Raw genomic sequence first — 13,290 nt, 5'->3', positions numbered from 1 at the left:
CAGGTGGATGCTGCAGAGAACATGCACCACCAAACCATTCAGGAGAAGGAACTGCTTTCACACCCCAGTCAGCCCAAATCAGGGAAAAGCTAGACACACAGACAACCCCTGATTGCATCTGAAATGCTCCTTGCTGCACAGCAGCTGCTGCCACAGGCTTGAGAAAGATGATGGCAGAAGATGCATGTCTGGATAGATGCTTTGTAACTGCTTGTGCAGCCTGATTCCTGAGCACAACCCGTCTCCAAACCACAGAGAAATTGTTGGTTGGCACACAATGCTTGGGAGACCCCCAGGGAGGTAAAATCCCAGGTGGAGACAGGTCCAGACATTGCAGGGCACTCCCAGTGCATCCTGTAGGAAGTGAAAACTGAATTCAGCTCTCCAAAAAGCCCTGAAGGCGGGAGAGAGGTAGCAACAGGAGCAGATGGTCTAAATGATCTTTTCAACCTGTTTCATCCTGGGATCTTGCTCTGGATTGGCAGGATGCTGCCAAACGCACCCAGCGAGGTGGGGAAGGCAAGATGGTGTACAGAGCCTCGTGTAACCTGCCTGCCAGGCTGTGTGTGCTGACCTCAGTAACCAGAGCAGCTCCGGTGGCTTTATAAACCAGTCCATGCAGTTAGAATAGCTGGCCTATGGCTCTTTCCGTGTGCCCTTTTTCCTCCCTGCAAACCCTGCTGACCCCTTGGTCCCCAGGCGCACACAGGTCCTGAATGTCATGGTAAAAGTCTTCAGTCAATCCCGAGATCAGGAGGTTTTCACAGAAAGGTTTTTAGCAGCCCGCAGATCACAAGAGCAGGTCACTCAGGTATTGTCAGCACCTCACTTCATGTTTTTTTTCTGTCATTTGTTAGGTTTTTTGCTGTTGTTAGTTTTGTTTTGGGGGGTTTGTTGTTTTTTTTTTGTGTTCATTTGTTTGGGGGGTTTTGTTTGTTCTGTTTTAGTTTGGTTTTTTATTGTGTAGTTGTTTGGGGTTTTTTTCTTCTTTTTGGTGGTCTTTTTCTTTCTTTGCTGCCTGTTCTCCTCTGCAGTCAGAGATTACAGAATAGTTTGGTTTGGAAGGGATCTTAAAGCTCATCCAGTTCCAACCCCCTGCCATAGGCAGGGACACGTTCCACTAGCCCCCTCCAACCTGGCCTTGAACACTGCCAGGGATGGGGCAGCCGCAGCTTCTCCAGGCAACCTGTGCCAGGGCCTCACCACCCTCACAGAGAAGAACTTCTTTATCATATCTCATCTCAATCTCCCCTCTGTCAGGTTGAAGCCATTCCCCCTTGTCCTGTCCCTACAGGCCCTTGTCAAAAGCCCCTCTCCAGCTTTCTTTTTGGCCACTTTAGGCACTGGAGGTCTCCCTGCTGTAAGGTCTCTCTGGAGCCTTCTCTTCTCCAGACTGAACAAGCCCAGCTCTCTCAGCCTGTCTCCATAGCAGAGGTGCTCCAGCCTTCAGAGCGTCTTCGTGGCCTCCTCTGGACTCACTCCAACAGCAACATGTCCCTTACATTGGGACCTCAGAGGTGGATGCAGGACTGCAGGGCAGGGAATCTCACCAGAGTGGGACAGAGGGGGAGAATCCCCTCCCTCGACCTGCTGGTCACACTGCTGGTGAAGCAGCCCAGGACACAGTTGGTTTCTGGGCTCAAGGGCACACTGCTGGGTCATGGGGAGCTTCTCATCAATACTCACAAGTCCTTCTCAGGTCTGCTCTCAATCCAGCCTCACCCAGACCGTATTTGTGCTTGGAATTGCCCCAACCCAGGTGCAGGACCTTGCACTTGGTCTTGTTGAACTTCATGTACCTTATATTGCTGTAGAAGTATGAGAGACTGTAAACTTCCTTGCTGCTTTCCTCTCTTGGCTTTTGTAGACAGAATGCATTTATGTACTGCTTCCTACACAAAGACGTCACCATGTGTTTTTCCTGGGCCTCACCTTACTCATTTCAGTGCTTTCCCCTATGTATCATCCTTTGGCTGTGTTTAGATCCTTTTTCTCCCCCTCCCCCCCCCCAAAGGATTTGAGATCACCCTTTTGCACTGTGGGTCCTCTTCATGGGAATTAGCCTATGGACCTGCTATAAACACTAGATGCTAGGGAGATCCAAAGGGATGATGGAGGACTCCATTATGTCCTTTCTAGATGGGGTCATCAGTAGTTACTGGGTAGTCACTGCCCTTTGGGAGCTCCCCTCACGCTACCCCACTCTTTGAAAATCCTGACAGATCACATCAGAAGCCTCTTTTCCTTTGTTCTCTCTAGGTTCTTTATCCACTCCCCTTCTTGCACTATAAAAAGTCATCAGGGTCACAGACCACAATCCTTATGTTGACAACTCACTTGTGAACTACTGGGACTTTCACCAAAAACTACACCAATTTTGTGGGCTTCTGAAAGGTACCAAAGCACTTGCCCAGCAGGCTGCAGATGTTGAGGACTTTTAGGAGATACTGGGTGTACATGAGGTGTGCTCATCATGAATAACCACCCAAGCCAACCCTAGACTGAAATGGCCTAAAATCTTTTTTGATTGTGTCAGTCTGCCTCCTTATTTTTTGAAAGCATTCACAGATCAGCTGATTTCTCAGCTGTTTTCTCCCTGGAGTTGTTTGCTTTTGGTTGCAATTTGCTGAATGCTCTGATTCCAACCCAACTACACCAGCTCCTCCTGGCATCTATCCAGGCCTTGGCAGGGTTCCTGGACTTCGGACTGAGCCCACTGTCACTTCTGATCTAAGATCTCTTGCTCTGCCATTGAGTATTAGTGAGTTAAACCCATGCCAGTGTTCAGTTCGAAGATGACAGTCCTGACAGACAGGTGGATCTAGCAAGTGCTAGATGTGACGTCTTTGGCCATATGTTGTCCTTTGATGCAGCAGATCATTGTCATCTGGATCCCCACCATCCAGAATGACTGCCTCTGCCTACAGAAACATACTGCGAGCACCATTTCCTTCCCTTTGTGCATTAAATTTAGATATTGAAAATCTCTATAATAGCTTCACTGTATTGGACAGGGCAGCATCCTGACATGGAGATGTGGTGTTAATCCTTGTATAGTCTGTCTTTCCTCCTTTCCGTGGCTTTGGCACTAGAGCTTCAAGAGGTGCTGGTTGTACCCCAGCATTCCACTGGGAACTCTGGGCCAGGGTCTTTGCTGCTGCTTTTGAGGGCAGGTTTCCGACTGTCTGGTGAGTGGCCCGGCAGTGATGAACTGGTGGTCTTGGAACAGTCTCAAGATCTGCAGGAAGTGATAGCTAGAAACAGAAGGCAGTAAGTGTCATATCATCCCAACTGCTTCAGAGGGATTGAAAACATTAGAGACCACTAAGAACTTCTTTAAATTCTACACATTCTATATACATGTTATATTTATTCTCTATATATTCTACACATTATATTCCTAAATTATTTCCCCAAATTAGACTTCTAAATTAGATTCCTAAATGATACAAGCATAATCTGCATTATTTGCAGTGACCTGTGCTTTGATATAAGTTTCCCTTATGGACAAAAGGACCCAATTAGAAATTGCTGATGGTAAAGCCAAATGCACAGTAATTGATTCTCCACATCAATTCATATGTTAATGCACAAATTCTCCCCCGTGCATATCCCAGTCTCACTGTTTGAAGTCTTGCAGTGTAAAGGAGGAAGTTTATTATTACACACTATTCAATGAACACTTACCAAACAGTATAAAAGTTAAGCAAAAAATATTATCAACATAGTGATTGTTTATTCCTTGCAAAAGATTCCAAATATTCAAAAAGCACAGGTTCTGCAGACCAACTGCTTTGGCTTTTTTTTTGACTGATGCAAATTCTTTAGTAAGAATAGTGAACAACCATTAACAAACCCAAACATTTACATAGCAACTCATTAAAAAGCAATGTGGGCAGATACCCTTACGTGAGATTAGTGTCCATAGTAAAATGGTTATGCAGAAAAGCCAATGCTGTTCTGCAATTCCTGACTGCCTGTTTCTCCTTCCCATTATTTGAGTTGGCAGCAATGGCACATAGATGGTGCTTGATGCCTAATTGATTAGTTATCCCGGAGACTGCTGAATATCAACCTAAAGAAAGGCCAGTGAATATCCAACTGCCCAAAGTCGTCCAGGTTCTTGGCAATATTTGTTGTGTGACAGAGACAGTGTGATAAAAGCAGCTGCAGGTTTTTTGTCCTAGTATGAAACACACACCATCATAGAAGCGGTAGTAGCTGCAGCACACATCTGACTGTTCTTTGCTTTTTGTAGAATCATAGAACGACATAACTGCAGGGGGATGTCTCACCAGAGTGGAGCAGAGGGGGAAATTCCCCTCCCTCAACCTGCTGGTCACACTGCTGGTGATGCAGGCCAGGACATGGTTGGTTTCGGGGCTGCAAGCGCACACTGCCAGGCCATGTTGGGCTTTTCAGCTCATATGCTGTTGGTTCAATTTTAGAGCTCACAAGGACAGAAAGGCATAAACTATTAAAGCCAGGCTATACTTTTAAAATTCGAGTGACACATATGAGTTTGAATATGCAAGCATCATATTGAGCTCTTTTCAGTCTTAGGAATAGTCCCATGAAGTTCTTTTCTTGTGTGAGTAAATGCAATTCAAAATATAAGGTGTGCAGAATATAAATATACACTGGAAAGAACCATGTCTCAGTGCTGAGAGCACTGGATCTTCATGTGAGCTAGATCCACACAGTGCATAAATGTGATTCATACTCAAAACATCAATTCCCTGTCAATATGTCACAGGAAAAATTATTGCAGACTTCAAATGCTTCAATCTTATTACTTTAGGATATAGGCAGGAAGGCAAGAATGACTGATCCTGTCAAAAAGATGGTATTTATCAAGTACTAAAAATAAGTCAGTAATTCAGGAACAGCTGGGGGGGTGGAGCAGGTTCTCGAACAGAAGTATGCAGACAGCCTGAAAGGCAAAACCAGCCCCTAATTACTGACATGGCAGTCATTTGCGAAGCTGTCAAAAGCATCAGTCAAATTGTACCTTCCTAATAAGAAATCTGCAAATTTTGACATTTGGGCATGAGGCTGCCAATTTTTATGAGAAGCTGAAAAAGGCTCCTCAGTGGCAGTCCTCAGAGACTTGCACAAAGGACACTGGTGTGGCCACAGTGAAGCCTGCAATGGGCCAGAGCTCACAAATCAAAGCAGGGCAACGCTGCTCCATGTCAGAGTGAACAGGAGGGGTGATGACTTCTGACAAGGGCCTGTAGGGACAGACAAGGGGGAATGGCTTTAACCTGACAGAGGGGAGATTGAGATGAGATTTTAGGCAGAAGTTCTTCCCTGTGAGGGTGGTGAGGACCTGGCACAGGTTGTCCAGAGAAGCTGTGGCTGCCCCATCCCTGGCAGTGTTCAGCGCCAGGTTGGACAGGGCTTTGAGCAACCTGGTCTAGTGGAAGGTGTCCCTGTCCATGGCAGGGGGTTGGAACTAGATTATCTTTAGGGTCCCTTCTAACCCAAACCTTTCTGTTATTCTATGATTCTGCATCCTTAAAATAAGGCATTTCCCTGGATAAAGGTAGAGCAAGTATTCCCTCCCCACTGTAGGGACACGGGGGTTGTATGTACATTCATAAGAAAGAATATGGCCCTTCCTTCAGAGACATACTTAACCTACTGTAATGTACTATTTATTGTAATTTAGCTAATTTACTTTAATTTATTCTAAAAGAAGTGTGAGCCTGGTCACATTGTATGCTACTGTTTCCGTGATTACTAATAAACTCCAAAACCTCACAAGTTTCCTAGGAGGAGAACTGATTCACTACATGCAAATGTGGAGCCAGTGCATGTAATTCCAGGACTCAGGTCATCACCTTAATTATGTGTTTATTCTATTTTGGTGTGGTGCTGTGCAGCCTCCTGAGCTTGGAGCTCCATATAATAGCCCTTTTCACATCTTCATTGTTGGCTGTAATATACTTCATTCTCACCTACTTTCTGCACTTGGATCATCGATCTATTTAAGAGCTTCCTTTTAATTTGACTTGGTGTTTGCTTGCTTGGGGCACTTGCTCTTTCATCATAGTCTATTATTCTTCTAAGATTTTACTAAAAGATTTGAGCATTAAGCCTCTTTATTTGGACTTGATTAAATAAGAGTCTTTTCGTATGTCTTCATTTCAACAAGGTTTCCCAGTGCTACCCTAATAATAAATGGAAATTAATTTTGGATTATTCCTAGTGAGTCGTATATATTCTTTCTCTATGCATCAGCCTGCCATAACCTAACCTTTATTGTCGTGTAATGCTGTAGTCAGTAATGGCCAGTGTAACAGCGGGTTTATGCATCAGAGAATAAGAAACACAGCTCTGCTACTGACATTTGGACACCTCTAACCTCAGACTAAGCCTGTTTTTAATGTAAAGGTCTAGGAAAGGGTGGCACACCAAGACAGGCTACGCTGGATTTATAACACAAAGAGAAGCCAGTCCTACCAAGATTGCATAGCACAAAGGCATGGAGCTTTGTTCTGGGTTGTCAGTCACCAAGGTGTAACCCCATGGGTTTCAGGATACTCACCCCTGGATTAGGCTGCTGTAACTGCCTAGGAGGGACCCGTGGAAGATGGTGACCTGTCAGACCTTGGGAGTACGTAGTGGCTCTTCACAGGGCATTTTGTGGGGTGAGAATTAGGAAGACAGGCTGAGAGAGTTGGGCTTGTCCAGCCAGGAGAGGAGAAGGCTCCAGGGAGACCTTAGAGCAGCTTCCAGTGCCTAAAGGGGCTGACAAGAAAGCTGGAGAGGGGCTTTTGGCAAGGGCATGTAGGGACAGGACAAAGAGGAATAGCTTTAACCTGACAGAGGGGAGATTTAGATGAGATATGATGAAGAAGCTCTTCTCCGTGAGGGTGGTGAGGCCCTGGCACAGGCTGGACAGGGCTTGGAGCAACCTGGTCTAGTGGAAGGTGTCCCTGCCTGTGGCAAGGGTGTTGGAACTGGATGAGCTTTAAGGTGCCTTCCAACCCAAACCATTCTATGATGATTCTGTGAATTTGGTACCCACTAACTCTGCATGCTCTCCCAGACATCTGTCTGTGATCATTTTGTGTCAGCTAAATGCTTTCTGGTGACTATTTGCTACAGGAATAATAATGTCCCTTTTAAACTGTGAGCAGCCAACAGGAGATGGCACACACATAAACACTGTTCAAGCCTCCACTGATGTTGTGCAGTACAATTTGGACTTCACGGTGGGAGTCAGACCAGGTGCTTGTGCCTTCCTGATTGGGGGTTGCAGGTTAAGAAACTTTGAAGAACATAACTTTCTTAAAATCTGGGGAAAGCAAATCCAGTTCACTTCTTTTTTTTTGCCCTGATCTAAGATTCTTTCACTTCTGGACTGACAATAAAACAGCTTTCAATTTGAAATGGGAAGCTGTGGCGGAATGAAGCCATGTAAGGGCGCTCTGATCTAAGGGCTACAGAGGAAGCTATTGGAGAGTGGAAATTATAAGACACAGGCTGAATATTTTCTGTTCTTTAACACTGTCTGAATCTATTTCCTTGCAAACAGGCTGTATTTGGGTCAGGAGAATGGCTCCCAGTCTCAGGAGACAATGCCTCTCTTTTATGTAAACCTTCTTTAGTTCAACTCATATGTGTTCCCTGGCTTTCATCACTTAGGAAACACATTTCAAGGTCTGCAAAACCCCTGATACGCTTGTGAGCACGTCCTTCTTCTGCCAGTTATTTGTTGCTGTATCTACAAAAGCTCAGATCCGTGATGCTTTCTGGAAGCCTGACTTCCCTAGACTCTTTCATGTGAGGATGCCCTATTTTACTAGCGATGAGCACAATGAATCCTCAGTATTAAGACCTTGGGGCTGCTTGCTCAGGCTCAGTGCAATGAACAGAGAATAAATGAGCATCAAACTGCAGTGATCAAAAGTTGACAACAAAGAAGAGAAGCTTTGGGAAGAGATGCAAGTCTCATATGAGAATTGATCCAGTGCTTTGTAAAACATGGCAACAGGCTGTTAGGACACTGTGCAGTAAGCAAAGGGAGGGAGGAGCAGATAACAAGGTCACTGCGTGCAGTTGCTGCCCTTTTCCCACCGGAGGCAGACGGACTATGTCTAGGCTGCAATGACAGATGGCCCCCGGAGCAGCCATAGGGGAGCTCTGTGTCCTGCTCCTGGCCAGGTATCTCCCTTAAGGAGAGGCAGCCTAATGACAGCAGAAGCAAAGCTTCACAGTCACTTAAGTAAAGTAAAAGCTCTGAGCTAAACTGTCCCTGGGTGTGTCTGACAGTGGGCCCCCGTTGATGTAATTGCAAGCTGGTGATACTTACCAGTGATTTTGTCTTCTGGAGCTTATTAGATCCACGACCTGCCCTCATTTTTTTCTCAGCTGCCTGCCGGCTAAGGTCTGGGGTCTTTCCTCCTCCTTTCTTTCTCCTGCAGAGTTGAAGAGAACGGTATTAATGAGTGCTATGGAGTTGGTTCCCTGGGGTTGAGAAAAAGAAAATCCCTTATGATACTGCCACCTGAAAAGACATAGTTTAAGATAAATACATTTTATCTTGCACCTGGGGAAGACCAAGAGTGCAAACTCTAGTACTGTGGCTCAGAGGAGGGCAGTAACTTGGTATTTTTTAAGTTATGATAATTTTCTAGCCTTCATAAACCTGCCCTTAGCCTAAGACTTACTGATTTTAGCTAAATCCATGTTATGTGTTACATTAGCTTAGGGAAATTCACAGAAAGGCAAGTTTAGCTAAATGAATTTGAGAGGTTTTGGTTCATGTAACATAAATAAGGCTGGGGGACTGCCCCTCCAACGAGTTACTTATTCATGGGTTTTATAGCCAAATACTTCTCGTGTATGTGGATGTGTATGTATTTATAAATTTATATGCAGCTAGTGCTACAGTCAGGACAATGAACTGGCAGAACAGGAATATTCCAGAGTGAAAATTAAGTGAAGTACTGGAATATGCCCAGCTGCCATGTTTTTCCTGTATCAGGAGTAAAATCCATCCTGTGAGGAAGTTTGCTAAGAACTCAGGCAGGTTCATAGACACATGTGCTCTGAAAGAGTTCATTCCCTTTCCATATTCAAATTCTGCAATAGACAATTAGGGAATTTAAAGCAGAAACTCTGTGCAATCTCTGGGGGCATCTCCCAGCTCCATCACCAGCATCTCTGGGCTCCTGGAAGACATGCTAAAAAGCACAGTATGAATAAAAAAATAATGAATATAAAGGGTGAAGACAGACTCTAAAGGCAACATTTATCCTATAAAGAAAGAGAGTCACACCACATAATACATATGTTCTCATAAGCAGCCAACACCAGCACATCTGGTACTCACTTGTCTGAGACCCAGATCAAGAGCCATAAAGACAAATCAGGTATTATTTCAAATAGGAAATTAAGGCTAACTGCAATCTGTTTATAAACACACCACTAACAGTCAAGAGAGAAAATCCTGTCCAAAATATTATTATGGGGAATTAACTGGTCATCTTGGTGGAGTTGGCAGTGTTAGGTTTGTGGTTGGACCCAATAATCTTAAAAGGTCTTTTCCAGCCTAAATGATTCTATTATTTTTAGATACAACGCAGACCTGGTCTTGTGGTTGTAAATTAAGATTTATGAGAAAATTAAGATTTTGGAGAAGAAAAGGCTCTGGGGAGACCTTAGAGCAACTCCCAGTGCCTAAAGAGGCCAACTAGAATCATAGAATACTTAGGGTTGGAAAGGACCTTAAGATCTAGTTCCAACCACCCTGCCATGGGCAGGGACACCTCACACTAAACCATATCACCCAAGGCCTCATCCAAAAACCAGAGAAGGGCTTTTGACACGGGCCTGTAGGGACAGGACAAGAGAGAATGGCTTTAACCCGACAGAGGGGAGATTGAGATGAGCTCTTAGGCAGAAGTTCTTCCCTGTGAGGGTGGTGAGGCCCTGGCACAGGTTGCCCAGAGAAGCTGTGGCTGCCCCATCCCTGGCAGTGTTCAAGGCCAGGTTGGACAGGGCTTTGAGCAACCTGGTCTAGCGGAAGGTGTTCCTGTCCGTGGCAGGGGGTTGGAACCAGATTATCTTTAAGGTCCCTTCCAACCCAAACCATTCTATGGTTCTATGATTCCATGTTTCTATGACATTAACTTCTGCTGCTGTCTAGTGTCCATGCTTATGGTGTCAGAGCACCCCCCTGCAGTATATCACCATCATAATCTCACTTCAAGGTCAAGAAGATGTAAGCAGTGCAGATGAGCTTCTCAGTGCTGCAAAGGAAAAGGGCATCAGAGCCAAGAGAAGAATGGCAGGTCTCTCGCTCCCAGTGCTGAGCTCAGTGTTTCTCACCCCACTTTCTTCCCTTATGGAATGTTGTGAGTTCCCACAAACCTAATAGGCAAAAAGTACTGGGCTGGCTATTCAGAAACACGAATAAGCAGGAGACAAGCATTAGGATTCCGAAGGACAGTGAAACACCATGCCCTTCTCACGCAAGCAAGCCCCTTTTTTTTCAGAAACCGGGCCAAGGCTGCTAACAGAACAATTACTGAAAGTAATTATTTTCTCATTGGGTAAACACTCTAGTACAATATGCAACTGTTTTTAGAGCCAGCCTACATCCATAAATTATCTAACTGAATTAAGTGTTGGCTTCCAGAAGCCCGAGCTGGCTGGGCAGTGGGGGAGAAGGAGGCTGCATTTTGCCTGAGCTGTTGTCATGAGAAGTAGCAGGGCTCTTTCTTGAGGCACAAGGACACAATCTTGGCAAGGTTCCAGCACTAGGCTAGAATCGGAATTCATTATTCATGATAAAGTGGGAGGCAAATCTTTTGATTTATTGGCAACAAGCAGCACAAACACCAGATGCCTTCCAGCAGAACTGTACATGCTTGGACTGAAAGAATTGCTCCTCCTGGTCTTTTTAGGCAGATCAGAGTCCCAGGGAAAATTTGCTAACTTGATTCCATGCTCTAGATAAAAATCTTTCACTTCACCTTTTCAATATTGCTGTGTGCCCAAAGAGACAAATCCATCCTTGCTGCTCTCTGCTTTGTTTCTATATAAACAGAAAGCTATCCGGACAATTGAGGCAGAAAACAAAGCAGTCCTACCAGAAATCATCCATATGATAAATTGCACATGTACGTGCAGCAACACCAAAAGTCACAGCTATAATTCTACTGAAGGGTTTTGATAACCCCTTCCAGGCAATTTGTAATTCAACTGCTGTCTGTATCTCTTCTCTATCACCTCACCACTCCCTAGACTACACATCTGATCATTGCTATTCTTAATTTCATTGCTCAGTGACTCTGAAGCTTTTCCCACAGGATCCCATCTAAACCAAATAACCTCTCAGAGAACATATTTGGGGATCTCTGTCCTATCTCCTTTGTGCCACAGTGATGTTTGTCACTGAGGCTCTTTTGTGCCATTCAGTAAAAACTGAATAATACAAGCTCATGCCTTTCTGAGCAAGCAGAAAAAAAAAAAATCCATCAGAAAAAATCCAAACAAATCAAGTCTCAATTATAATCCAGATTTCAAATTAACACCATTCTGCCATTTTGGGGCACTACCTAGCTGTGGCACAGTGTTATAGCTCTCCCCTGTGATGTGAAGCACCAGCTCTGTCCAAGCCAAACCCTTGCTCAATTGCTCTACAGAAATAGAATTACTTGTTTTTCAAAGGTAAATACCCTTGAAATTATATAATTATAGTCTTATAGCCTGAAGTATATGTTTTGTGTTAGCTCTCTTAGGACTCCTTTTGTCTCTGGGAATTGACTGTAGCTTTTTACACTCTCCATGTTTCACCTTATTTTGGCTAAGCAAGGATAAGTTCTCTACTGTGAATTCACAGCAGCATAGTTTTGGTACTGTGGAAGGGAGCATGTAGCTAATGACTCCTCTCAAAAGGGCAGTAAAGAAAAAGATGACAACTCTGCCATTTAAATGACAATATTTCAGCTATAGCATGTGCACCCTGTTAGGATGAACACAGAATCATGGAATGGTTTGGGTTGTAAGGGACTTTAAAGCTCATCTAGTTCCAATCCCCTGCCACAGGCAGGGACACCTTCTACTAGGTTCCTCAAAGCCCCATCCAGCCTGGCCTGGTAAGAACAAGAGTGTTCTCACCTCTCTTTGGACCAAAAAGCAAATATAGAGTGAGGTCCAGCTCAGAGGAGATTTTACCAGGCCCAAGAGCTAGGAAAAACTTTATTTTTTTTCTTACCTCTTAAATTCTACAAAATTTAACTTGGCATTGGGCAGATTAACTTTGATTCAAAGAGTAGCCAGTGACTAGCCTCACACATTGCTTTGATGATGGCATCAGGTATTCCTGATGTAATCTTGTTGCATCAGGTATTTCTTTGATGTAATCGTGTTTGTGCACAAATAAATTTTCGACAAGCGTGGTTTTCCTCAGCACAGCAGAACTTTAATGGGAAGGATGGTTTCTTGGCTCATAGCATTCCAGTCAACCTCCAGGCCCACAAGTGCTCTTTCTAGTCCTTCTTTCTCAGCCACCACTTTTTGCCTTTCTGCTGCTTTTCTGCAAGTTCTGCTGCATCTTTTCACACACGCTCATCACCTCAAGAATAGATTCACTGTTCTCTATATACATTCAGACTGCAGCAAAACCTGTTTCCTCTGCTGGAGTCCCTTTGCAAAACCCTGTATTTTGGGACATCACTCCTATTGTTTTAGGAATCTCATTTTACATAGATTTCATTACTTACGACATTCATATTACAAGAAGAGTGGTTGTTACGCCCTTGAGCTCCAAGAATTCATCTAAACTGAAGAATAACTATACCTAACACAGCCTGGGGGGAAAGAGATTTTTATCTTGGTTCTCTGTTCTACTTTACAACCCTGTGCACTGGTCAGGCTAGGTCTGCCTGAGCCTGTAGGCTGCAGTGAGGTAGATCATCTTGCATAGCATTCATATGAGATTCCTAGCTCAACTAAGACACAATTGGCTGAGCATGGCCTTCATCAGCCATCCAAGTCAATGCTTGGCACCCTTGAGGGGACCACTTTGCCATTGTGCTGCCATTGATAGGCAACCTACACCTGCCCAAGCCATGCATTAGCTGCCACTTCCACCTCCACCAAAAGCCTGCACTTGAGGAACACTCAAGCATGAAAAGTGGTGTCTCACTGCTCCTGCTGTAGATAGGAGACGTGAAGTGCTGAAGACCTAATCCCTTGGTAGCTGTCTAGAAGCAAAGGATAGAGGATACCATATAGAACCTTAGTGGGAGGACTAAGTGTTCAAGGCCA

The 13,290-nt window shown here is 44.5% G+C and overlaps 1 protein-coding gene across 1 annotated transcript in view; it reads right to left on the bottom strand.

The window, feature by feature from the left end:
- Window positions 1–2,001: 2,001 nt before the first annotated feature.
- The window catches only part of FBXO16 (F-box protein 16), a 36,966-nt gene continuing 25,677 nt past the window's right edge, over window positions 2,002–13,290 (bottom strand). The window contains exons 7-8 of the mRNA XM_061461168.1: window positions 8,324–8,429; window positions 2,002–3,254 (exon numbers count right to left, since the gene is read on the bottom strand). Of these exons, the coding sequence (XP_061317152.1) occupies window positions 2,988–3,254; window positions 8,324–8,429 (373 nt within the window). The 3' untranslated portion in view covers window positions 2,002–2,987. The remainder of the gene's footprint in view (window positions 3,255–8,323; window positions 8,430–13,290) is intronic.

Source organism: Pezoporus flaviventris, unplaced genomic scaffold, assembly GCF_033815535.1.
Source record: "Pezoporus flaviventris isolate CSIRO_AGI_PZ_B2104156 unplaced genomic scaffold, CSIRO_AGI_Pfla_v1 ptg000031l, whole genome shotgun sequence".
Lineage (NCBI taxonomy): Eukaryota > Metazoa > Chordata > Aves > Psittaciformes > Psittacidae > Pezoporus > Pezoporus flaviventris.
This window is presented reverse-complemented; position numbering and strand designations above follow the sequence as displayed.